The following is a 24,289-nucleotide window of genomic DNA, read 5'->3' as shown; positions in this document are numbered from 1 at the left end:
ATCGAAAAAAAAATCAACTGGGAGTACTGAAACCGACAGCGCGCTCTATTCCCCATGCTGTGACGCTTTCACCACGTGTTGGGACGACACTCTTGGCTTCAGTCACGTTGCGCGATGCTGCCTCCTAACCTTTTCCTTCCTGCACGCCCCCACACAGTCGACTGGCGCTTTCTCGAAGCACATAGTGATGCTACGCGGCCAGTCCACCACACACAAACAGGAATTTCCGAGCGCGCTCATTAGGTGCAGATACAGAAAAATGGTTTCGGCTTTCAAAGAGAGCATTCGCTTTCAAAGCAGAGAGGAGCTAAAGTGCTTGCAGTTTTCTGCATTCGAAGTCCCGGCACAGGTCCGAGCGAGCCTTCATACGGCAGTGGAGGATCATCTCCTGCGGTGGGTACGCCTGCTCGATCAGGTTCTTCAGGTGGTCCGCGTTGAACTGCATCGTCGCGTCCTGCGTTCCAAGCAACGCGGCTTTGAGTAAATTTATCGGTATTAGAAAAAGCAGGCAATGTTTTGTCGCCGCACTTTTCACGGCAGCAAGATGACACCGCAGAATTTGCGCTCATAAACAACAAGAGCAGCGTTTACATGAATGCGAGAAGTACTGCATCGCATCGCATTTTGAGAGAATCGCATCCATCGCGGCAATGTGCCAGGAAAGTGATTGGCAATAATGCACCAGGAGAGAGTCGATCGAGACGGGTAATTCGACTCACGCGGTGCATGTAAACGCTGGCATATCGCACCGAGAGAGAGAGAGAGAGAGAGAGAGAGAGTAAAAAGAGGCTTCTGCCGGCGTGCGACTCCCCCATTGACCAGCGGCATGCACTCGCCGCAAACTGTCTTTTGTCGGACGGCGGGGGATGCGGCGAATGTAAACGCTGTCACTTAGTATTACCGTGATGCGCGAATAAATGCGATGTGCTATACTGCCGCATTCATGTGAACGCGTCTCGGATCCGTCACGCTGTATACACTTTCAAGGAACAGAGCACTTTCTGCTTCGCATGCACTTTCTGCGTCACCACCGTTGGAACGACTCAGCGGATCTGGACGTCTGCCTATCGAATGACCACCCTGTGTTTACACGTGCCGGACGGACAAATCGCAGCGCGTTAACGTGAACTGTTGGTTTCATTTAGACGCCCCGAGGGACGTTGATATCACTGCAAACACACTGCATACGCTCTAAAGTGTGTCATGTGTTTCGCGCTAGGACACTAAGTGCAAACACTAAGTCGACGTGGACTATTGAAATACCATTCCAGATACCTCTCAGCGCTTGTTTCGTGGCCTAGAAGAGACTTATTTACGAGAAAATTGCTTCTGAAGGGTCCGCATACCTTTAGCGTAATTCAGATCACCTGCCCCCGAGCGCGAAGCGGTGACGTTGCATACGTCATCACCACCCATTTGCCGTCCGCAAGTAAAACGGCTCCCGACAGACGGCGCTACGATTTTCTGCGCAGTAGGGTGCCTCGATGTCCTCCTCCCTCGCGGGAGGGGGAGGACATCGAGGCACCCTTGCCGTAGCTCGAAGCACTCCGGAAACATCTGTTGCTGACGAATTCTGTCAACTTATATCCAGACCAGGAATTCTGTTTACTTGCCTACAATTTACAAGTTCGGCAACACTAGCAGAACAGAAGTTTCGTGCGTGCTTTATGTCACAACATCCTGAACTTAAATTGAGTTTAGCTTAAATGAATTGAAATGTGCTCTTTCGTCATGCCGTACAAAGACAACCGCAGGCCCAGATAGTGTTAGATATGTGATGTGAAAGAACCTAGGCCCAGCAGGAAGAATAGCTCTTTTGGAGATATTTAATGATACCTGGATAAGAGAGACTCTTCCAGATTAATGGAAATTAGCTCCGGTAATTCCAGAACTGAAACCAGGTAAGACTCCCCTTTGTCTTGACTCCTACCAACCCGTCAGTCTCACAAGCTGTTTTTCCAAACTAATGGAGAAGATGATAGACAGTCGACTGCAATGTCGGTGTGAACACACAAATGTGTTTTCCAACTACATGACCGGTTTTCGACAATATAGGTGTACAATGGATGCTGTATTAGACATTGCCAAATGCGTCGAACGTGAACGAATTTGTGGAAATGTGACAGTAGCAGTATTCTTGGACATTCAAAGAGCATTCGACACTGTAAGTCACATACACGTTGTTGCTGGCATGTTAGAGCTAGGCCTACACGGTCGAACACTGCGACGGGTATCAAATTTCTTCAAAAATAGAAAAATATTTATGGAAACAATCGAAGAAGAGAGTAATTATCACAGCATCACGCAAGGCATTCCGCAGGGCAGGGTTCTCAGTTTGTTTTTATTCAACTGTGTCATGGCAGCCTTGCCACAAAACTCCCGTCTGGTCTACAGTATTCTCTGTACCCAGATGACATCTGCATATGGGCCTCTGGATCTCATATACAAGATATTCAAACAACGCTGCGAGAGGGTCTCGATAGTATCGACGCCTTTTAAAGGAAAGAGGGATTAGTCTTTCATACGCAAAGACAGCCGTACTTCCTTTCACTAGACGACAGCTGAATAATTTACAACTTACACTTAATGGGCAAGCTTTGATGTTTGTGAAAGAGCATAAATTCCTTGGAGTTATTCTTGACCAGAAGCTGACATGGGCATCACACACCCGGGCAATTGAAAAGCAGACCAATGCTGTAATAAACGTACTTCGACGACTCACTGGCACAACGTAGGGGGGCGGGGGGGGGGGAGATCAGTCACTTCACCACTAAATGTTCATAACGCACTCATAAAACAAAAAAATTGCGTACTCGGCACCTATTCTCCATGGTTTATCGCAAACTTCTGAGGAACGTCTTCAACGTTTACTGGCAAGGGGGCTGCGAGTGTGTCTTGGGGTTCCGCAGGCTACTTCGAGTTCTTTAGTAATTGCGGAAGCTCGTCACCCACCATTTCCAGTCATACGAACGATTGAAACATGCCGACATACTTATCGCATCTTAACCCAACACGATAAGCATCCATTAAACCTCGCACTTACCGCTAGAAACGAAAGCAAAATTCACGATATTGATCGAGAACATAAAGCATTATTACCAAGATTTGAATTATGCAAAGTGGATGTTAGTTACCCTCCCTGGATGTTAACATGTCCTCAAATAGAATTATCCGTTGACGGGATTATATCTAAGAGAGACATGTTCATAGTAGCCGCACAACAACTGGCACTCTTCCAAATTTACTCATTGTATTCCCAGTACATCCACGTGTATACAGATGGTTCGTGTCATAAAAATTCCTCGACTTCAGCGTTCGTCATTCCACATTTAGCGCTAGAGCAAACATTTAAGTTATCCCGAGAGACATCTTCCACCATGGCAGAACTGTTTGCAATCCTGTGTGCTTTGCATTTCATAACATCAGAAGAACATTCGCAAAAATGGGTTACCTTTAGCGATTCGCATGCCGCTCTCACATTACTACAGACCAACAATAAAATTCTTTGAAAACTTTGGTATTGTATGAGACGCTCAAAGAACTTACAAAAGCAAGCGCAATGAACCACGTAATTGCATTTCAGTGGATACCAGGGCACTGCAATATACCTGGTAATACTGCAGCGGACGCAGCTGCGAATCGGGCGCACAATAAAGCAGAGAAAACCAATCTTTCCCTGGTGCGTAGTGAAGTCCATCTGATCCTGAGACAGATTTATTGTTGCCTCAACAAAACTACCTGGTTTGATCAGCAAACTAAAAACTCGGAGTTATACTTTATAGACCCATGTATAAACTTATCAATGACGGAAAATCGAAGAGAGAACAGAAAACTTGAAACATTGGTACACCATCTGCGTCTTGGTACTGCATTTACGAAACACTTCTTGTACAGGATAAAATGTGTCTCTAGTCCGCAGTGTTCTTGTCGCCATCTAGACGAAGATGTGCATCGTCTTCTCCTCGAGCGCACGAAATACGTTCCACAAAGAAGGGTACTGCAGGCAAATTTGTTGACATTAGACAGAAGACCATTCACCCTAAAGAAGATGCTTGGCCCATGACCAACTGCGGGCCTGCAGAAAAGAGCACTTCTTGTTCTGAAAAAGTTTTTAGAGGGCACCAACACGTTGGGAAAATATTAAGTTTCAGATAATCCTAATAAGCTAAATGAGTAACATAAATGTTGTTCTGGGTTCAAAACTGATTTATAAGGTGATCGCAACTTTTATGCAATATGTATAATTCTATTCTGTACTTGCAGTGTATTACATGTGTTGGGTGTTTTGGCTGTTCAAAATATCTGGCGTTATATATGCGTACGTGTACTGACCTCATACACAAAGCTTTGCGATTGATGTACTGTTGAAGTGTATATCTTTTATTCATCCAGTGTTCTACTTAGTGTCATATTTTGTGTCACTATTCTCCCTTTTTACGCAAATTTGTTTCCTTCCAAGTGACAAGGAGTATCAGTAAAACTTCATTTGGTCCTAGTTGGTACATAATTCTGAACTTAAACTTACAGCGCAAACACCTAAGACGGACCACAAAAGGAAGCTACGACACACACTGGCACTGACTAACAACTTCTGTATTTCTTCGTCGTCGATGCATATATAAACCCTAGGCCACGCAACCGCGCAGGCACACAGATTACATTACTGAGATCTGCCAAGTTATCACATACGCAAACGGAGGAATTCAAATTCAGATGTGTGCAGGGACAAAGATGTGTCACTGATGCAATTGTTGCCTTGCCTTTTTATGTGGAAGGCCTCTAAGGCAAGCCGCGCATGCTCATTCTTGCTTTTGCCAAGGATCAACTTCCGATCAAATCGCGCCTCGCAATTGCTGCAAGAGTTTATATGCGCTACAAGGTGCGCTCCTCTATCTACACTTTTGTTTACTTTTTGCGCATGTTCCCTGAGTCACTCATTGACGCAACGCCATGTCTGGCCAACGTGCGTCTTATCCGTGAGAGTGGAATGGAATAAACCACGACGACAGCGCACGACACGTATGAAGCACCATGCCGAATTTGGCATCCTCCAATGCTCCCTCCGCAGGCGCGGGAGCTTTGGAAGCTTGTTAGGCGCAAGCAGCTTTCTTGAGTTGATGGGTGACCTTGTGCGTGTCAGGGACCACCGCAGGCCTTCGCGTTTTGCGTTCGGCGGCCGGCCTTTTTGTGGTCTTTCTTTTCTGAATCAGAGCTTCAACCACGGCAGCCAAAAGCGACATAGGGAACCCAGCTGCCAGAAGTCAGCTGATCTGATTATCAAAACTTTCTTGCATCTTGAGCACACAAGAACTCTTAAGAGCCAATTCCATACATGGCGACGCAATGCCTCTTTTCAGAATCTTCGAGTGCGCAGACCTAAATGACAAAAGTTCCTTTTTCGCACGGGTTTGATTCGCCCAACACACGTGGCGCTCACCGAACTCAAGCTTCAGTTCCAAGAACTGCAATACATTGCTTTGTAGACTCTCATGGGTAAACACGAGACCTTTTCTATGTTCCTTAAAATAATCTAAAACCTTATTGATCCTATCCTGGCAGGACGAGTCAAGCGATAAAAATACCAAAACAACATCGACATATCTAAAATCTTTTAAAACTTTCCGCTTAATAAAACCATGGTCTAAAGAATGGTCCATACTACTCGAAAAAATATTAACAAGAACGGGAGCAACACATGACCCAATACAAATACAATTCCGTTGTAAATACGGTTGGTAATTGAAAACAATAAAAGTAACTCGAAGGTAATATTCTAAGACTTTAAAAACTACCCTCTGAAAGTCCGGCATGAGTCTGGAATGAGATCATACCACTATACTTAATAAATTCATGTACCGAAGACAGGAGTTGACGCTGTGGAACTGAATAAAATAAATCTTCAACATTCAGTTGACAGTTATTCAGTTATTAAACTTATTCAGTGGGTTTGCTTAACGTAAAGTGAGTTTGCTTAGATTCGCCGTACGCTTAAGTTCGTCTTGAAACTTCAGCATACGGCGAACTAAACTGCATGAACTAAACTGCATAAACTAAACTGCATACGAGCGGATCGCTTCATTCATCCCCACCTGGAGCAGCATGCTCGGTGGATGGCGTGGCGCACACTTCCAGCACTCTCCTGTCGAAGGGTCTGCGTGTCTCTCTCTCTGCGTTAGCTGCATCGCTGAGGTAAACGAATGCCGGTGTTTCTTGTATTCATTGCACAACAGCCGATTTAATTTTTTCATGTCGCTATGTGGACGTTTGTTCAGTTTGAGCGTAACTGGTCCAAGTGGCCGTTCGAATTGGCTGCTGAATATGTCGCACAGGGCCGTGTGATAAGGAAGTAGCCACAGTCATTGCCGCGGGCGCAGGGCGTTAGATGAAGTAAGATATAAACGGAGGAAAACATTTCAGCGTCGATAGGCGGCCTATCTAGAAATATTGCGTGCGAGAAAGGCAGCGCGCACACGCTCCATGGCGGGTTTTGAGTTGCATAATCAACGCAACACAGGCGGTGCCGCATAGTTGCCCAACAAAAGCTGCAACAACGGCGGGGACCGAGTCACGTATAAACGCTAGCACGTTTGCTTTGCGCTGCCGATTTTACTGCCGTAATAATTTCGCACCATTGCTTTCCCTTAGTGCAAATTTAACCAGATACAATGTGAGTCTTTGTACACCACATCGTTGGAGCTGTACCGTTGTCTTGTGCGTTGACAAACAATATACTCTAGCGATACTTTTTCGGCAATACAGAACAAAAGTGCAGGTCAGCCATGTAGATGACCGCAGAGACTGAGGCCGCCAACCTCTTAGCCCGAGGTTCTTTAAACCGGGCTCTTGGGGCCTCCGATCCGGGATTCACGAAGGAGCGCGCGCACACTTTCAACGAGCTGACGAATGCCTCCAAGGCGGCGCGTCAGCTGTACCCCGCACCGCACAAATCCCTTAGCAATCGACACGCAACCCTTTGGCGCCGATTACAAACTCACACTCTCCCATCTCCTCTGACTCTTTCTCACTATCACCCACTTTTCCTCACATCAGCCTGTAATCTCTGTCCCGAACCTCGCGCTTCTGCTCTCCACCTCCTTTCTCATTGCCCGGCAGATCCTCCCCCGCGGGGCCTCGAGCACCTGAAGACCTGGGAGGACTGGGAGACCCTGCTGCGCTCTGGAGACCCGGTCGTGCAGACCATGGCTAGTGATCGGGCTGCCAGCGTTATGGAGCGAAGTAACATAAACGCTTGAGTGCAGTGGGGTCGTGCGGGGGCCCGGGAGCTTGCGTGCTCCAAACTCCCCAGTCTTACATTAAAGTTTTTATGATGATGATGAGACTGTTCTCTGGGTGTGCGTGCCTTTTGAACTGCACTGTAGCCCAAAGGCAGCGAAGGCACAGAGACGATGATCGTCTGCTGCCGTGCTGCACAAAGGCGCCATTTCATCTCGTGCTCGCAACTGTGCCAGCACGTTTTCAAACGAGTGCAAAATGCCCCGGAGATGAAATTTCGGCACACATTTAGGAAAACGCACGCGTTCCCGCGCTTCTCCGCTATACGACCTTCCTCCAAGGCCCGTAGTTGGGTGTTAAAGGCAATCATTAAAGCTGGTCGGATTAACCGCTCAGAAGTCGAGACAACTAACTGAGAGGCGTTTATAACAGGGAAGGAATTGATAGAACCGGAGTGATTGCAAGTGTAGGTAACGGTACAATATAGTGATAGAGGTTTCGTTTAAGATCGAGATCAGATTGGCATTGAATTTGCATTGAATATCCCGAAAGAAAGAAAGAAAGAAAGAAAGAAAGAAAGAAAGAAAGAAAGAAAGAAAGAAAGAAAGAAAGAAAGAGAATGCTAGATCGCGATCAATGTAGAAAAACCTGACTAAATCAAGCAGTCTAGGCGACTATTTGTCTCCACCCCGCTTCAATGGGGATGCTAATAAATACCTTTTAAAATAATCAAATCTACACCATGAGCAAATATGATTTGCATAAGAATGCAGATTACTGGCCTTGTGCCTTGTACGTGCGGCAAATCATCCGCACCTATCATCTGTATCAAGTATTTCCACGCTGGGTTGGCCCTATCGTAAAGGCAGTCTGCGCTCTTTAATGTTTCGGGCGCGGCGTCTTGGCCCGAATCCGAAGCCGGCAACCTCTATCCTATCACATGCCACCGTAACAAAAAGAAAGAAAAGAACACGGAAGGCCATTGCTGATTGGGCGCCGTAAAAAATAGCCGCTCCCGCGAAATACCGCTGGCCTCTAGTCCAGCCATAACAGGAACCGAGAATTTATTCCCGCGAGAGTAAAATTGCAGGAAAAGAGCGAGGGTGGTCGGCGGCAGGTGAGTTCCCTTCAGTCCGGAAGCTCAGCGCCTTAGTGTCACGTGACAAGACCTTGGAGAACCGCCTGGATCCACAGGGCGGACACGTGACCACGGCAGTTTCGCGATGCAGCCGTGCGTCAGCGAGACCGCCGCTTTGCTTAGTAGCGCCTTCCGCTCGCGAAAGAGCACCGTTTTATCGCGCAGTGTTATCGCATAGCCTCTGCGCCCTGACCTCGCTGGGCTTCGGCGTGCTGCTGCTACGTCCACGGGAGTCACGTGGTCACCGGTCGCGGGTTTGCCCAGAGGCAGCGCTATAGTGCGCGCGCTTCCTGCTGATACCGCGACCTCGGCGCCTGGCCGGCCGACCGCGGTCGCGCCGCGAAAGGCCGAAAAACATGTAAATTGAGCTTTTTTTCTGCCGGGTTCTCTCTCTCTTTCTCTTGTTTCCTTTCGGGAATCTCTCCGGCGAGAGTGCCCAAGGTTGGCGCTACAGTGGTTTTGATGGTATTGTTTGTCCTGCTCTCGAAGCGAGCCATTCATGCGGCCACTTAATTGCTTATTGTGAAATCTTTTTCCCCGAGCAAACTGACGCACGTTCCTTTCAGTTGGTGTTGAACATGCAACGTGCGTAATACGATGTCTCGGCGTTGTTGGTTCCTCCTTTTTTATTGTAACCGAATCAACAGCGTGCACGAAAGGCAATGTTCAGTTAGCTAATTACCAATTCGAACTAATTAGCTTTATTATTAATCCCGCTTAAGGTGCATTGTTGCTACTGGAGGTAGCGTGTGGGCGAGGAATCCACCAAGCCTTTCGACGAGTACCTGCGGTAGTAGGAATAAAGGAAAAAGGGATCATTTGGCATTAGTTACATGGCTTCAGTTAGGGATGCCCACTCCATGCAGGAGCATGTTAAACGTCTGAGTTCACATCAGGACACACGAACCTCTCTGCACAAATAAAACTTCGGTTGGGGCTAATTAGTACATAGTATTTTGAAGGTTTTCTCTGCACGAGAGATCTCCGCTTTTAATTCCGTCTCCTTCCCTGCATGACTCGACTAATGAATCTGATTACTGTATCGCGGCCAATCACAATCGTCGAATCGGTCGCAATACCCCTCCCATGATATCTCACCATTCTGCCGAACTCCACCTCCGATGGTATGAAACAGGTGATAGGGTAGCAACCTGGTAATCCGAGGTCGAAGCCATTCCCACGGTAGCACACAACGTTGGCTATTTTCAACATTAGTTCAGGCTGTGAAGATCTGGTAGGGGGTCTTTTGTGGATCCGTCAGCAGTCGATGCCAACGCTGCGTTGACTTTTGAGTAGGCGCTGATATGGGTAGCTGGGGTTGCCTCGTGGCAAACGCCTAATTAATGCCCTTGGCCGTGTTTACACCTAACAGTATGCAGGACGCAGTAACTCTGTCAAAGGCCTTGGGCTTTAAGAATAGTAGAGGAAAGGCTAATGAATCTGGGGTAGAGAATAGTAAAACATGGCTAAAGTGCACAGAGGCAGAAAGCATATAACATAGATATTAAGACAATAACTTTTATCAGGTTTGATGGGTCCTAAGGTGAGATAATAAATGCGGAAGAAAGGCAAAATTGAAGAACCTGGCGTCATCCGCCACCACCACGTTTGATAGGGGATTCCTGTCCACCCGTCCGGTAGTCCGGTAGTCCGTCTATCCATCCATCCATCCATCCATCCATCTATCCATCCATCCATCCACCTACCCACTCACCCACTCACCCACCCACCCACTACAAGAGCTACCAGAACAGTTCTATTAGACAAACATAAATACTCGAGAATGTGAATGGGAAATGGGAGCGAGGGAGGCGCGGTGCGTATATAGACGCCGCACTGCACAAGCACGATGAAGCCTCGCAAATTCTGGCCCAGCGATTAGCGCCAGTTCGGAAGTGGTACATAGCGCGATGCCCGCAAAAAAAGAAGACAATAGCAACGTCTCCTGTTCTTGTCTAGCGGTGCTGCGCTACCTTTTTTCAGGGAAATGCTGGTGGTGGGCGCATAGGCGACTACTGCGGGGGGCGGGGGGGGGGGGGGAGGGGCGGGTAATTGTGATTGTTGTCTAACTCTAGACGTATTATCCTAATTATCAAAGTGTCAATTAAGCATATGAAGGCACAGCCAAGGGACATCTAAGTGCGGTATTTTCAGTAACTTACTTATCGCATACTAATTTTTTTCCTACTGATTAATAAAGTCCGAGAAATATGGAGAATACCAATTAACTGCTCTCCCACTCGCATCATAAAACAGCGCCCTCGAAGAAGCTCCCTCTGAGTTATCTAGAACGAAATAAAGGAAATAAAGAAAAACATCGTGATCGAGCTAGTGCCTTATCAGCAGCGCCCCGGCCGAAGTAGCACGTCGCGTTTTGTGTTAGTAGGAAACAAGCTGTGATAGCTGCTGTCTTAGCGTAGATAAAGTGCACGGAAGTCGTATCTTTTCCCACAAAACCTATTACCACAAAAGCGAACTGTCGACGTCAGTGCAAAGGTTTAAAGGTGCGTTTTGTTTCATCCCTGTAGCCACGTCTTTCTTTGATGAGCAGAAGGAAAACATGATTCTTGCCTTGGGAGCTGCAAATGGCAACACGAGGAATGCCGCAAATATATATCAGTCATGGAAGTGTGGCAATAGACCAAACCCGTCGACTATCATCAGAAATGATAAAAACCTAAGACAAACCGGCAAATTCAAGAAACAGCTGCGTAGGACTCCATCTTTGAGTCCTAGCCTGCGCACGGATGTTGTAGCATTTACTGCCTCAAACCCTCATGCTAGCATGCGGGACGTGGCCGCCCAGGTATCAATTTCCAAGTCATCACTTCGGAGGATTATAAACGACGGCCTTAACCACCTTAACCACCTTAACCTGCACCATTGTTTGAAAGAATCTTCTAGATTTCTCGAATTGTGTCCTCACAAAAGCCGATGAGTCACCGGACTTTTTGAGTAACATCATGTGCACAGATGAAGCCAATTTTCACAGAAACGCCGAGGTAAACTGGCATAATGCTCAATATTGGAGTGACTACAAAGCACACTGGGTAAAGCGCAATCGGCACCAGTACAGTGGTTGTTCAATGTGTGGTGCGGAATTTGCGCCGTTGCTATAATCTGTCCCATCTTTTTCGAGCACACACTGACTGGACAACGTTACGTGAACGAAATCCTTGAAGGAGTGGTGGTACGCTGTCACGTCTTCCACTTCCGTGGTATCAGCAAGATGGAGCACCAGCACACAGCAGCAGCCCAGCACAAAACTGGCTGGATGCGACTTTTCATGCGCAATAGATTGGAAGGCACGGACCTGTAAATTGGCCGGCTAGGTCACCTGACCTCTCTCCACTCGATTCCTCTCTTTGAGGTTATGTGAAAGATCGTGCTTACATGTTCGAGACGGACGTCAGATTAGTTTAAGGCAAGGATAACGGATGTCTGCAGTAGTATTCCGGCGTCGGTCATCAAAAAGCCACTGAAGATGTGATAAAACGCGAACAGTACGGCGTAGCTATAAAAAGAAGACCTATTCGAACACGTCCTCTATAGGCTGGTGTCCAGCGGCGCTTACGGATTCACAGGTAATCAGGGCACACTGAAATCTGATGTATTCTTGTTTTTTGTGCAGGATTGCCAATTCGGCTCATTCAGAAGTGGTTATTTACTTTCTTGAACGTATCGGTCTTGCCCTTTGTCTACACGTTGCTCGCTTCCCGGTCTGTTTATTTCGCTTTTGTTTTTTGACACGAACCTGTTTTTGCGACACGTATACACGTTCATGAAAAATAAAACGGTCACTTTAACTGGGCTTTGGCACGAAGCAAGCTTCTGACTCTAAATATAGCTCCGCGCGAAATCTTTCGATGCGGTGCAAGCATGGGATACTGAAACATACTGTGCCTATTCCATTGCTTTTCGCGTTTCTTGCGTGGTCAGAGCGGCGCTTCAGCCGCGTTGTCAATGGGCTTTTGGTATCAATGTGATCAGTCGGCCTTGAGAGACGTATAATAAGTGTGACGTAGAAATGGAAGGAAAGAATAACTGCAAAGCCGTGAAACCTGCTGTCGATGCTCTTTCCGCACCATTATCAAGGTGATGCGCAGTCTCTTCGGGTTTGTGACAGGCAGTGCAGTTGCTTTCAATCAGCTTATTTGAGGGCACTGTTTTATGGACGCGGGTGGGAGCGCACTCACGTGGTATATATCGTACTTCGTGAGGTTTCTTTGCCAGTCGGAAAAACTTTTACGCAATTATTAAGTCTGAAAACACCGCAGTTGGATGTCATTTTGGGTGCTTACGAATGCATTATCGACACTTGGAAAATTCGGAGAGTACTTCTTGAGTTAATTAATTACAATTAGCAAATTAAATCTCACTAACGAAATAATTACGGGCGGCTACTCCACTATACTGGAAACAATATGCACTAGGTTTTCTTGGAGTAACGCAAGTGCTCTTTTTTAATTCTGAATGCATGATAGTTGGGGAAACGTGTATAATTCACTCAGCAACCGAAATGAGGCCAAGCCAGATTCACTCGAAATCAGAATCAACTGCAGTCATGCGCAGCAGCGCTTATACTCTGACTCACAGGAAAAGAGGGAGAGAGAGAAAGCCGGCAGATTCTCAGGAAAGGCGAAGCGGCGTTAGTGATAGCCAAGTATGCACTGAGCACGTGCTGGTGGGCGAGTTGGTTATACATGATTCACTCCGATCACTCTCCGGTCACATTAGTGCTCATTGTAAGGCTCACAAGTGCATTCCACATTTTAATAGAACCTGTGTTTTGAACAGAGCTGGTGATCAAAAGACAAGGGAGATATTGGAAGCGCTTTAGATCAAGGAGCCTGGTGATGCTTGTATCAGTGAACGCTCAGTTTCTCTATCGACAAAGGAACTGGCGTATCTTGAGAGTAGCGCTAAGAAGCTGTTGTGTATCGTGGTTTCGTTGTGCGATGCAGATGACGGCACTGTTTTGTCTTTTTTTCTTGTTGTTTTGATTCTTGGCAGCAGCTCCTGTGTCAGAAAATAAAACGCTCAGTTGTTAGTGCGCCTATACGTGGTTGCCCCGTGTCGCCTTCCTTCATCCGTTGTTCTATTGTAATCGTTGTAATCAGAAGGGAGATTACACCAACGAGGAGATTCAGGTAAGGGAATTGAACTGTCTCGTACTATGAGGTTATGAGGTCTTGTATGAGGTCATATAACGCCGTCACTACACCGTTCAATTATTCGAGGTCATACGAAGTTTCGTAAGGTGCAAGAAATATATATATATATATATATATATATATATATATATATATATATATATATATATATATATATATATATATATATATATATATATGGGGTTCGGAAAGCTGGTCTGGCCATAGCATCCCCCGGAAACATAAAAACTCTCCGCCTATGGGTGGGCGGATATGCCATGTTTCGAATACGAATCGGATATTAGACATTAGCTACTGTTATTCGTTTTCGAAAATGATGTATTCGGTATTTTCAAATATCAAAACTAACCAAATCTTTCGCCACACCCGACTGTTAAAGTAGGCTTACTGCCCTCCTTCTGATGAATGAAGTATCGCAAACTATAAGAAGTAAAAGAACGACAATATTTTTCAAAGCAATGCAGAAACAACATTAATATTTCAAGCTTTGTTTTCGGTTTCGCGGCGGAGTCCTATATGACAACGTGTAATAATATTTTTGCTTGTAACCTGTATTTTTGTTTTTCTTGCGGTCTAGGCATGTTACAATTTTGCCTTTTACGCTGCAACCAGTGATGTTTTGCTTGCAACGGGCTTTTACCATGTGTCCCGGTGCACAAGTCCTTTTGTGGCCTTTTTGTTTCTATTTCCACAACTTCTGATTGCTTTCCAACAAATGTTATTTCGCGTTTTTGGAAAGCTAGTCATACAGCAAGCATTAATTCTCGGAAATCTTGTTTTAAAAATGTTGACAGGCCATTCGCGCAGCTCTTTTCTTGATTGTTAGTGAGTTTGTCTCTAAAACTGATACGAATTGTCCCTGGAGAGTTGGCTGTCGTATTTTCTTCTTTTTTTTTTTTTGGCTAGGCAATGCAAGGGGGGCACCTGATTGTACCGAAACAAATATTCCTGTTGCAAACATATGCTTCGGCGTTTGGCTGCTCAATATTCGTCTCGTTATTCGATACCTGCTATTCGTAGTCGATTCGTATTCGAAGAATTGATATTCGCCCACCTCTACTATATAGTCATCAACTAGCGCATGCGCGAGTTCCAGGCATTCAGACGCTTCTCCATCATTGGACAGCAAGGTCTTGCCTGCGGCTGAGTACGCGTTCACCTTGATCTCTCCCCTTGCATCTCCATTCTGCGAAAAACGAACGAAGAAAGAACTTGAATAGGAAAACCAAATTCTGTGGATGGAGACAGATTCACACGTAGAGGTGAATTTCCAGTGAAAGTAAAAGTTGGAGTTAAGATCAATAGAGAGAGACAAAGCCATAGAAAGGACAGCAAGGCTAACCGGACGATAGCCCCAGTTTGCTACCCTGTACTGAGAAAATATAAAATGGGTATGAAAGATTGAAAGAAAAGACAGAAGAACGCAAACGCAGGCAAGAATGAACAACTTTCATTCTAGGCGCCCGTGTGATGCTGAATAAGTTTGATTCGATAATGTTGCATTGTCCATGTGGGCACTGTCACACAGCCTATGAAGACACAGCATAGTCATAAACAACGCCAATGCCTCACTCACATAGTGCGCAGTCACCATTCGTCGCACGATCCGGTGCCCTTTGGGAAACGCCGCAGCGCCCTTATAGTGGCCGGTGCTCATGCCTGGCCAGTGTCCGAGAATTTTGATTTCCGCGAATGGGCGCTTGTCCAGCTTGTGGCTGAGAGCGCTGCTATTTGCTGCTTGAAGCGAGGGAACTCGCAAAGAAGGTGCGCGATTGTTTACCTGCACCTGCGAAATTCACAAATTGAGTTATTGGCCATTCCAATGATAAAGGAATACGTATTTGAAAGTGCCACTCCAAGCCATAAACGAAGAAGAAGGGTGGAACCACGTCGTGAGAGGTCAGGCGGAATACGAAGATATCAATTATGGCTCAAGGTATGTGCGCTTGTAAATTGGGATCCACTGATACAGCGTTAGGTGACGCAGTGCCGCTCGAAGTTCTTTTGCTGCGTCGTATCGCGAAAAAGGAATTGCAACAGAGTTAACACCTTCGGGGCCAGATCGCGAAGCTGCATTTCTGTGGATGCCGTCTAGCAGCCAATGAAATATCTTCGTGAGTTTTCGGTGCCCATTGATCAAACCACTTGAGTTACTGCGACAGCTTCAACTGAAGCACCTTCATCATTGCATTTCCGTGAGGTGTCCAAGTTCCAAAAGCCCCATCTAGCTCCTTGATCAAGTGTGCCTACCTCAAGATGTGCAGCGAGTGCTCTCTCTGGGTCCTTAGCTTGCCGTCTAGAAGAAGAGGACTGCACCTGAACTGCTCTCCTTCCTCCGTCAAGTTTCTCAGCGTGCCGCAGGGAAGGACTCTGCCTGCTGTGTGTCAGAGGGCATGGGCGCTTTAAACTGTGGCAAGGTTCCAGTGCCGAATGTACCGGTGAAACGCTTGGGCCTTTTTCAAAGGTCACGCCCTCAGTGTTTTACCCGCCGGCAGGGAGGAGGGGGCTTCACTGTTATGTCTCACGGGTTATTCAACGAAAAAGGCTTAGAAGTGGTCACAAAAGCCTTTACCTCTGGAAAACCCGGGTCCGTATCAAATATAAAATCTGAAGTAAGAAATTTGTGTAGTAGGCGGAATGGCCTAGAGGTATTTTTGAGTGTCAAAACCCATAAAACTGACGCCCCTTTCAGGGCAATTGTCTCAGAAAACGGCTCATGCCAAAAATCAGTTGCCCTATTTTTTCAGGAAGAGCTCAGCCTTTTACACATTGATGACCCATTTCAGGCATAAGAATATCGACGCTGTTTTGGATCACTTAATGTCGTCAACCCCAAAGAGCCTCAGAGCCTTTTCCGTAGATATCAAGGATTTGCTCTATTCGTTGTATAGATAAGTTTGCTCTATTCGTAGATTGTATAGATAAGTTTAGAAATGTAGCTTCTCAGAACGCGTGTGGAACGTCGAGCAGTTTTTGGATCTCCTAAGTCTTTACCTTCGATCTACTTTTACACTTGGCCATATCTACCAAAAGAGGGAATATGTCATTCTCAGTGATTTGTTTTTAGCACAACTTGACAGGGGTCCTAGCTGCCGCCTTGCTGAATTTAATGTAACCAAAGCTGTTAGGTACGTAGATGACTTATTAATATTCCTTGACTGTGGCGGACACACGTTTGAGTCACTCGACCATAACACACAACATTCGTATGCGCAGGCTTAGAGTCACTTGAAATAACCCACGAGAGGCCATCAGACGACAGTATTAGATTCCTTGACGTTAAACTTTTATTTCAGGACCAACAGGTTTATTGTAAGTATGAACCACGCGCTCATAAGCCACTGCTCCCATACGACTCCGCTCATCCTAAACTAGTTAAGAGGGGCATTGCAAAATTATGCCTCTCTAACGCACTGCAAGAGTCTTGTCCAGAATTAATGGCTGCCAGCTTCTATAAACAATATGTACCCTCCAGCTGACTGCTTCAGGGTACCTCACTAATGTGCTACTCAGTGTCACTGAAGGCATCCTAAAACGAAGTCGGCAAACCAGCCTGATGCCTTGCGGGCTTCTGCCAGGAAGCAGAAGTTAGCGGTGATTTCGTACATTAACGGCTTAGCAGAATGCGTTGTTGGGCAAGTTGGTTCATTGTATTTGGAAAGATTGGTTGCGCTTTGTAGACGATCACAAGAAAGAAGACAGGACAGGCGCAAACTAACAACTGAGGTTTATTCGAAGGAAACACTTAAATATCAGACCATGCCAGCGCAGGCGCATCAGGGTATCAGCAGCAGAAAAGAAGAAAAAAAAACACAAATTCAGAAAATACCAAGGGCGTGGCACAGCTAAACCTATTATCTAGGAAACGTGCCTCCCTATTGTAAAGGATGACCGATGTGTCACTGATGCATGCTTGTCCCTTCTTTTTTATATAATATGCCTCTAGAAGTTCTCGTGCTTTGTCGTTATTGCACTTGCGCACGATCTTCACCTGGTTGAGCAGAGGCCTGCATTTATTATCTGAGCAATGCATGGGTAAATGACGTTGCTCCCGGTTTATAATTACTTTTCGTGTTCTCGGATTCGCACGTTCAAACAACGGCCCGTCTGGCCTATGTAGGTTTTACCGCATGTCAGGGGAATCTGATAAATAACGCCAACTTGGCAATCTACATGGGGGTTCTTGTGTTTCACGCCGCAGCCACCTTGCTTCTTTCTGGCGTGAAGTCTCCCGGAGCGGGCGCAAAGGTGACTCAGTTTGCGCCCGCATCGGGAGACTTCACGCCAGAAAGAAGCAAGGTGGCTCATCTATTTTGACTGGCGCTGCTCTGCCTTTAAATATATTGTTACGTAGGAAGACACCGACGAAAAGCTATTTACAAGTATATTTACAAGGCAATACGCCGCAGTTGGCCAAGAGGCAACAGCCCGCGCTAGCTTCCAAATCGTTGTCGTCGTCCTCTTACTGCTCGGCTCTTCGTCATTGGAAATACTATCCCGTAGCACTAGCCCCGGCGGCAAAAGTGCCGTCCCGGAGCAACTAAAGGCCGGACTCTGAAGCAGTGTAGTAGGTCTTGAGCCTACTGACGTGCACGACATCACTAGATGCCAGAATAGATGACGAGGTTGAGCTCACAGGAGCAATTTCGTACGTCACAGGCGTCACCTGGCGCAGCACGCGGTAGGGCCCTGTGTATCGCGAAAGGAGCTTTTCGGAAAGTCCGACGTGACGACAGGGCGACCACAGGAGCACGAGTGCACCAGGCGAAAACTGTACGTCACGGTGGCGGGCGTTGTACTGACGCTGCTGCGTGGTTTGCGAGTCCGTCAGTCAAGCACGGGCAAGCTGGCGTGCATGGTCGGCGAGGGCGATGGCGTCGCGCGCATACTCGGTCGTAGAGATCGCAGCAGGAGGAAGTACCGTGTCAAGGGGCAAGGTCGGTTCGCGACCGTAGAGTAGATAAAATGGAGAAAATCCGGTGGTGTCGTGCCGGGCAGAATTATAAGCAAATGTGACGTAAGGAAGGGCAACGTCCCAGTCGTGGTGGTCCTTCGAAACGTACTTGGACAGCATGTCAGTAAGAGTACGGTTTATCCGCTCTATCAGGCCATTAGTTTGAGGATGGTATGAGGTAGTCAGCTTGTGTTGAATAGAGCAGGAACGCACAATGTCGGCGATAACTTTGGAGAGGAAGTTACGACCACGGTCAGTAAGCAGCTGTCGCGGGGCGCCATGCACTAAGATAATGTCACGCGAGAGAAAGTCCGCGACGTCAGTGGCGCAACTGGTAGGGAGAGCCCGCGTGATAGCGTATTGGGTGGCGTAATCAGTTGAGACGGCTACCCATTTGTTCCCAGAGGATGACGTGGGAAAGAGACCGAGGAGGTCTAATCCAACACTAAAGAACGGTTCCACATGGACGGTGATCGGCTGGAGATGACCTGGAGGTAGCACCTGAGGTGTTTTCCGACGCTGGCAGGGATCACAGGCAGTAACAGCGTCGGACGGAGCGAGCGAGACCAGGCCAATAGAAGCGGCGGCAAACGCGGTCGTACGTGCAGGTTACCCCAAGATGACCTGCAGTGGGTGCGTCATGCATCTCAAAGAGCACAGTCTGTCGTAGATGTTTTGGAACGACAAGAAGAAGATCAGGGCCATCAGTGAGGAAGTTCCTTCGGTACAGAATGGCGCCCTAGAGGACATATCGGCGAACGGATGCGTCGGTAGGTGTAGAGGGCAGACGCTCGATGAGTGCTCGCAGCGGTAGGTCCCGGTGCTGCTCATCGGCGATGTTAGCGAAGGCAGACACAGAGAAAATGCCGTCGGCGGTACTACTGTCGGCGTCGTCAGGCTCGTATACCGGGTAGCGAGACAGGCAGTCAGCGTCCTTGTGTAGTCGGCCAGATTTGTAGGTGACATAGAACGAATGTTCTTGGAGGCGTAAGGCCCAGCGACCAAGCCTTCCTGTAGGGTCTTTCAATGAGCATAACCAGCAAAGCGCGTGATGGTCTATGGTCTGTGACAACGGAAAAGGGTCGGCCATATAAGTATGGGCGGAACTTCGCAACCGCCCAAACTAGGGTCAGACACTCACGCTCAGTGATGGAATAGTTGCACTCCGCGGGCGAGAGGAGCCTGCTGGCGTAAGCGATAACATGGTTGTGGCCACGCTGGCGTTGTGCCAGTACTGTTCCAATTCCGTGACCGCTGGCATCAGTACGGACTTCGGTAGGCGCAGAAGGATCGAAATGGTCCTGAACGGGAAGCGTTGTGAGAAGGTAGAGTAGAAGCGAGAATGCAGAGGCCTCGTTATCGCCCCACTGGAAAGGGGCGTCTTTTTTCAAAAGCTCGGTTAGTGGTCGTGCTATGGCCGCGAAATTTTTTACGAAACGGCGGAAGTACGAGCAAAGGCCGATGAAGCTGCGCACATCCTTGACACACTTTGGAACAGGGAAGTGCGTAACAGCATGGGTCTTGCCTGGGTCGGGTTGCACTCAGTTCGCGTCAACGAGATGTCCAAGGACGGTAATCTGGCGACGGCCGAATTGGCACTTCGATGCATTGAGTTGCAGACCGGCTCGCCGAAAAACGTCCAGGACTGCTGAGAGGCGCTCGAGGTGCGTAGCGAATGTTGGGGAGAATACTATAACGTCGTCCAAGTAGCACAGGCACGTGGACCATATGAAACCGTGAAGAAAGGAGTCCGTCATGCGTTCAAAAGTGGCAGGAGCATTGCATAGACCGAATGGCATCACTTTGAATTAAAAAGACCGTCGGGTGTTACAAAGGCAGTCTTCTCGCGGTCGCGATCGTCCACGGCAATCTGCCAATAGCCGGAGTGAAGGTGAATAGAGGAGAAATAGCGAGCACCGTGGAGGCAGTCAAGGGCGTCATCAATCCGAGGTAGGGGATACACGTCCTTTTCGGTAACCCTGTTAAGGTGCCGATAATCCGCGCAAAAGCGCCATGAGCCATCCTTCTTTTTTACCAGCACAACAGGTGACGCCCATGGACTACATGACGGTTCAATAATGTTCTTGGCAAGCGTTTCGCGAACTTCGGTGTGAATAACTTGACGCTCAGCCGGTGATACTCGATACAGGCGGCGATGAATAGGAGGGGCATCGCCGGCATTAATGCGATGTTTAACAGCTGTTGTTTGGGCCAAAGGACGATCGTTAAAGTCAAAAATATCTTGGTAGGAAATGAGAATGTGGTAGAGTGCACGAGCGTGCTCGGACGGCTTGTCGGGTGCAATCATTTTCTGTAAGTTGGCGATGGTACAAGTTGCCGACTGCGATGGTAAAGGAGGATCGGCTGAATTGTCGTCTACTGAAATCGATGCTACAGAGTGATCCTCGAATGAGGAAAGTTGGGCCAGAGACATCCCGCGAGGCAGCACTTGTGTCGTCAAGCCAAAATTGACCACTGGCAGGCAGACGCAATTCGCCGTAATAGATAAAACTGTATGAGGTACTGTGATCCCGTGTGTAAGGAGGACGTCTTGCATAGGAGCCGCGATGTAGTGACCGTCGGGGACTGGTGGCGATGACACGAAGTCAACGTAAGTCAGTGCCGAAGGTGGCAAGAGAACGAAGTTGACGGAACTGAGGCGAGTAGGGTGTTGTTCAGCGGGATCCAGAACAGGCAGGTCGAGGCGGAGAGTACTGGCGGAGCAATCGATGAGAGCAGAATGTACGGAGAGGAAGTCTAAGCCGAGGATGATGTCTTGGGGACAGTGAGCGATGACTGTGAATAGCACGGTAGTGGAGCGATCGGCGAAGGAGACGCGGGCGGCACACATACCAATTACAGGGGCTGTTCCGCCATCGGCGACACGGACAACAGGCGTCGTGGCTGGCGCGATTATTTTCCTCAGCCGGTTACGAAGGTCAGCGCTCATTACCGACAAATGCGCCCCAGTGTCTATGAGAGCAGATACAGGAACACCGTCGACTTGCACGTCAAGAAGGTTCAGATGAGTGGGCAACGTCAGGAGAGGATTTGGCGGCGTAGGGAGCAATGCAGCGTCACCTCGAGGCGCTGCATCGTCTTGTTTTCCGGCTGGGAGCGGCGTCCGAAGGGAGTCGGCGAATAGGAGCGACGGGGCTGGGGGGAGCGAGATTGTCGTCGTTGGGGTGAAGGCGAACGAGAATAGGGGCGGTTCGGCGCAGGAGAATCGGTGGCGGCATTATCTGAGCGGGCAGCATAGGGACGAGAAAGGCCACCTGGGGGGCGAGAGTAGGCAGTATATGTAGACTGGTTCGAGGAACTCCAGCGACTGCGACAGTGCCGAGAAATGTGCCCAATTCGATAGCAGTGAAAACAAATTGGTTTGTCGTCTGCAGTGCGCCATTCAGAGGGGTTGCGGAAACGTTGTGGGTAAGAAGGTGCGGACGGGGCGGAATCGAAGAAGGCGGGTGGGTATCAGGGCGATGGGCCGAGCAGATGGTGTGAATACCCATGTTGGCGAACTCCTGGCGGACGACTGCCTGGATCAGGGAAACAGTGACTGCAGGTGCATTGGAGGGGCTTGAGTCGAAGGCAGCCGGATAGGCGGCCTCGATCTCACGCCGGACAATCCTTGTAACATCGCCAGTGTTGTTGGAACGAGGAGCGTCGGCACAGGAAGATGTCGCTGGGTTGTTGGGCAGACGGGCAAAGTGTTGGTCGATACGTCGGCTTTTAGCGAGTTCCAGGCGGCGGCACTCTTTTATAACTGCATCCACCGCCGCCACGTTGTTAAATACGAGCAAGTTGAAGGCGTCATCGGCAATCCCTTTGAGGATGTGGGAGACCTTGTCGGACTCAGTCATGTATGCGTCAAGTTTGCGGCACAGAGCCAATACGTCCTGAATGTACGTGACGTAGGGCTCCGTTGACGTCTGCACACGACCGGAAAGCGCCTTCTGCGCGGCAAGTTGGTGACCGTAGGGGTTGCCGAACAAGTCTCGGAGCTTTTGCTTAAGCGAATCCCAACTGGTGAGCTCGTCTTCGTGCGTCCGATACCAAACTCGAGGTGTGCCACCGAGGTAAAAGACTACGTTGGCGAGCATGATAATAGGGTCCCACCGGTTATTGCGGCTAACGTGTTCGTACAGGCTGATCCAGTCCTCGACGTCTTCCTCATATTTTCCCAAGAATACACCAGGATCCCGGGGAGCGGGGAGAGTGATGTAGGTCATCGAAGTGGCAGCAGGTGTCGGAGCCGGCGGAGTCGAGTTGTCGTCGCCGGGAGCCATGAAGGAAGGCTCAACGTACCGTCCACTGCGAAGTTCCGTGATGAGATACAGGGAACGTCCACCTCCACCAGATATGTTACGTAGGAAGACACCGACGTAAAGCTATTCACAAGTATATTTACAAGGCAATACGCCGCAGTTGGCCAAGAGGCAACAGCCCACGCTAGCTTCCAAATCGTCGTCGTCGTCTTCTTAGTGCTCGGCTCTTCGTCATAGGAAATACTATCCCGTAGCAATATCATGTGGCACCTCTATCTATTACCATTAAGCAAAAAGTACTGAAAAGTTAGTCAGAATTTAGCTTTGTACTTTCCAAGCAGCTCACCCCTTGGGGAACTGCAGCGGGAAAAACTGCAGCGGGAACGACAGTTCATGGACGGTACAGCGCTAACACGCGCTTTTATTAACCGGTGCGTTTGGTGACTTCGTTGGCTTGTGTACGCGTTTCCATAAACAAATTGGCAATTACTCTTCTTCGGCGATGTCCCATGTATTAATCGGCAGAAAAAACACAACCGCATATGCAGAGATTGCACCGTGCGGATTTGTTTGATATAAGTCTGCACTAACGACGGGTGCTTATTATTCAGGTACAGGAGCAGCATTGCGGCGAGGGTAGAATAAAAAAAAAACCATCGAGAGATCGCATCACTCAACAAAATTTATCGGCTAGTGAACATGAGCTCCACGTCATGTAAATTGGGTTCATGGCGTTTGTCTGCGGGACACACCTTGCACGCATGTGGGCCATGCTGTCCCAAACACCGGTAACATCGTGTTCATACCCGCTCGCACAGAGGTCAGCATGTTCCCTACAGCTGTCACCGCAGAAGAAGCAGCCTGGCACCTGAAGAAAGGAGAAATCGCAGCCGCGAACTTCAGCCATCCTTGCTGCAAAGGGTTGTCGTCTGCTACTGCTCCCGCGTGTACTGTTGGAAGCGTCCGCTAGGTGGCTTTCAGTGGCGCCTCTATAGGCGGTGCACGAGGCGTACAGGCCAAAGTGAGAGGTGTATAAATGATCGCCTCCGGGAACACCGTATATAGAAACGTGAGGAACAAGTCTTGAAGGTTCCTTGATGTGCACTGTAGGCAGTGTGAATCTAGTGATGATCGTAGTGCTGTTTCCAGTTCCAGCCAATCTGCCGACGCCTGTGTGAAACCGAACTGCATGCCAATCTATCAAAAATGCACCATTGTCGCGAGAGGCAGGTGCCAAATGAGGCGTGGACTCATCGAGGCAGAGATAATGGATAAAGTTTAGGGGATAACTGTGTGTCCATGCCATCGATTGCTTTATCTTCGAAGGAATTACACTACTTCGTCGCCACTGATTGTTTTGCTGGCTGCGCTTGCGTGATATAGGAGGACTGCGACATGCCTTCAAATTCCACTTTGCGATTCTCAATAAATTGGTGCAAGTTAGCGCTCGTATGTCTCCCTTCTTTCACCATCCTCGTCTGGTTGTGCGCTTTAAGTTTTTAGCCAGTTCACTGATGCCGAA

At 48.2% G+C, this 24,289-nt stretch overlaps 1 protein-coding gene across 1 annotated transcript in view; it reads right to left on the bottom strand.

Moving 5' to 3' along the window:
- Positions 1-307: 307 nt before the first annotated feature.
- Positions 308-24,289, bottom strand: part of LOC142573887 (uncharacterized) — a 73,488-nt gene continuing 49,506 nt past the window's right edge. Inside the window, exon 5 of the mRNA XM_075683100.1 lies at positions 308-454. Coding sequence (XP_075539215.1) covers positions 308-454 — 147 coding nt within the window. The remainder of the gene's footprint in view (positions 455-24,289) is intronic.

The sequence above is a fragment of the Dermacentor variabilis genome, chromosome 3, assembly GCF_050947875.1.
Source record: "Dermacentor variabilis isolate Ectoservices chromosome 3, ASM5094787v1, whole genome shotgun sequence".
NCBI lineage: Eukaryota > Metazoa > Arthropoda > Arachnida > Ixodida > Ixodidae > Dermacentor > Dermacentor variabilis.
The sequence above is the reverse complement of the archived record's forward strand: the minus strand, read 5'-3'. Positions and strand labels throughout refer to the sequence as shown.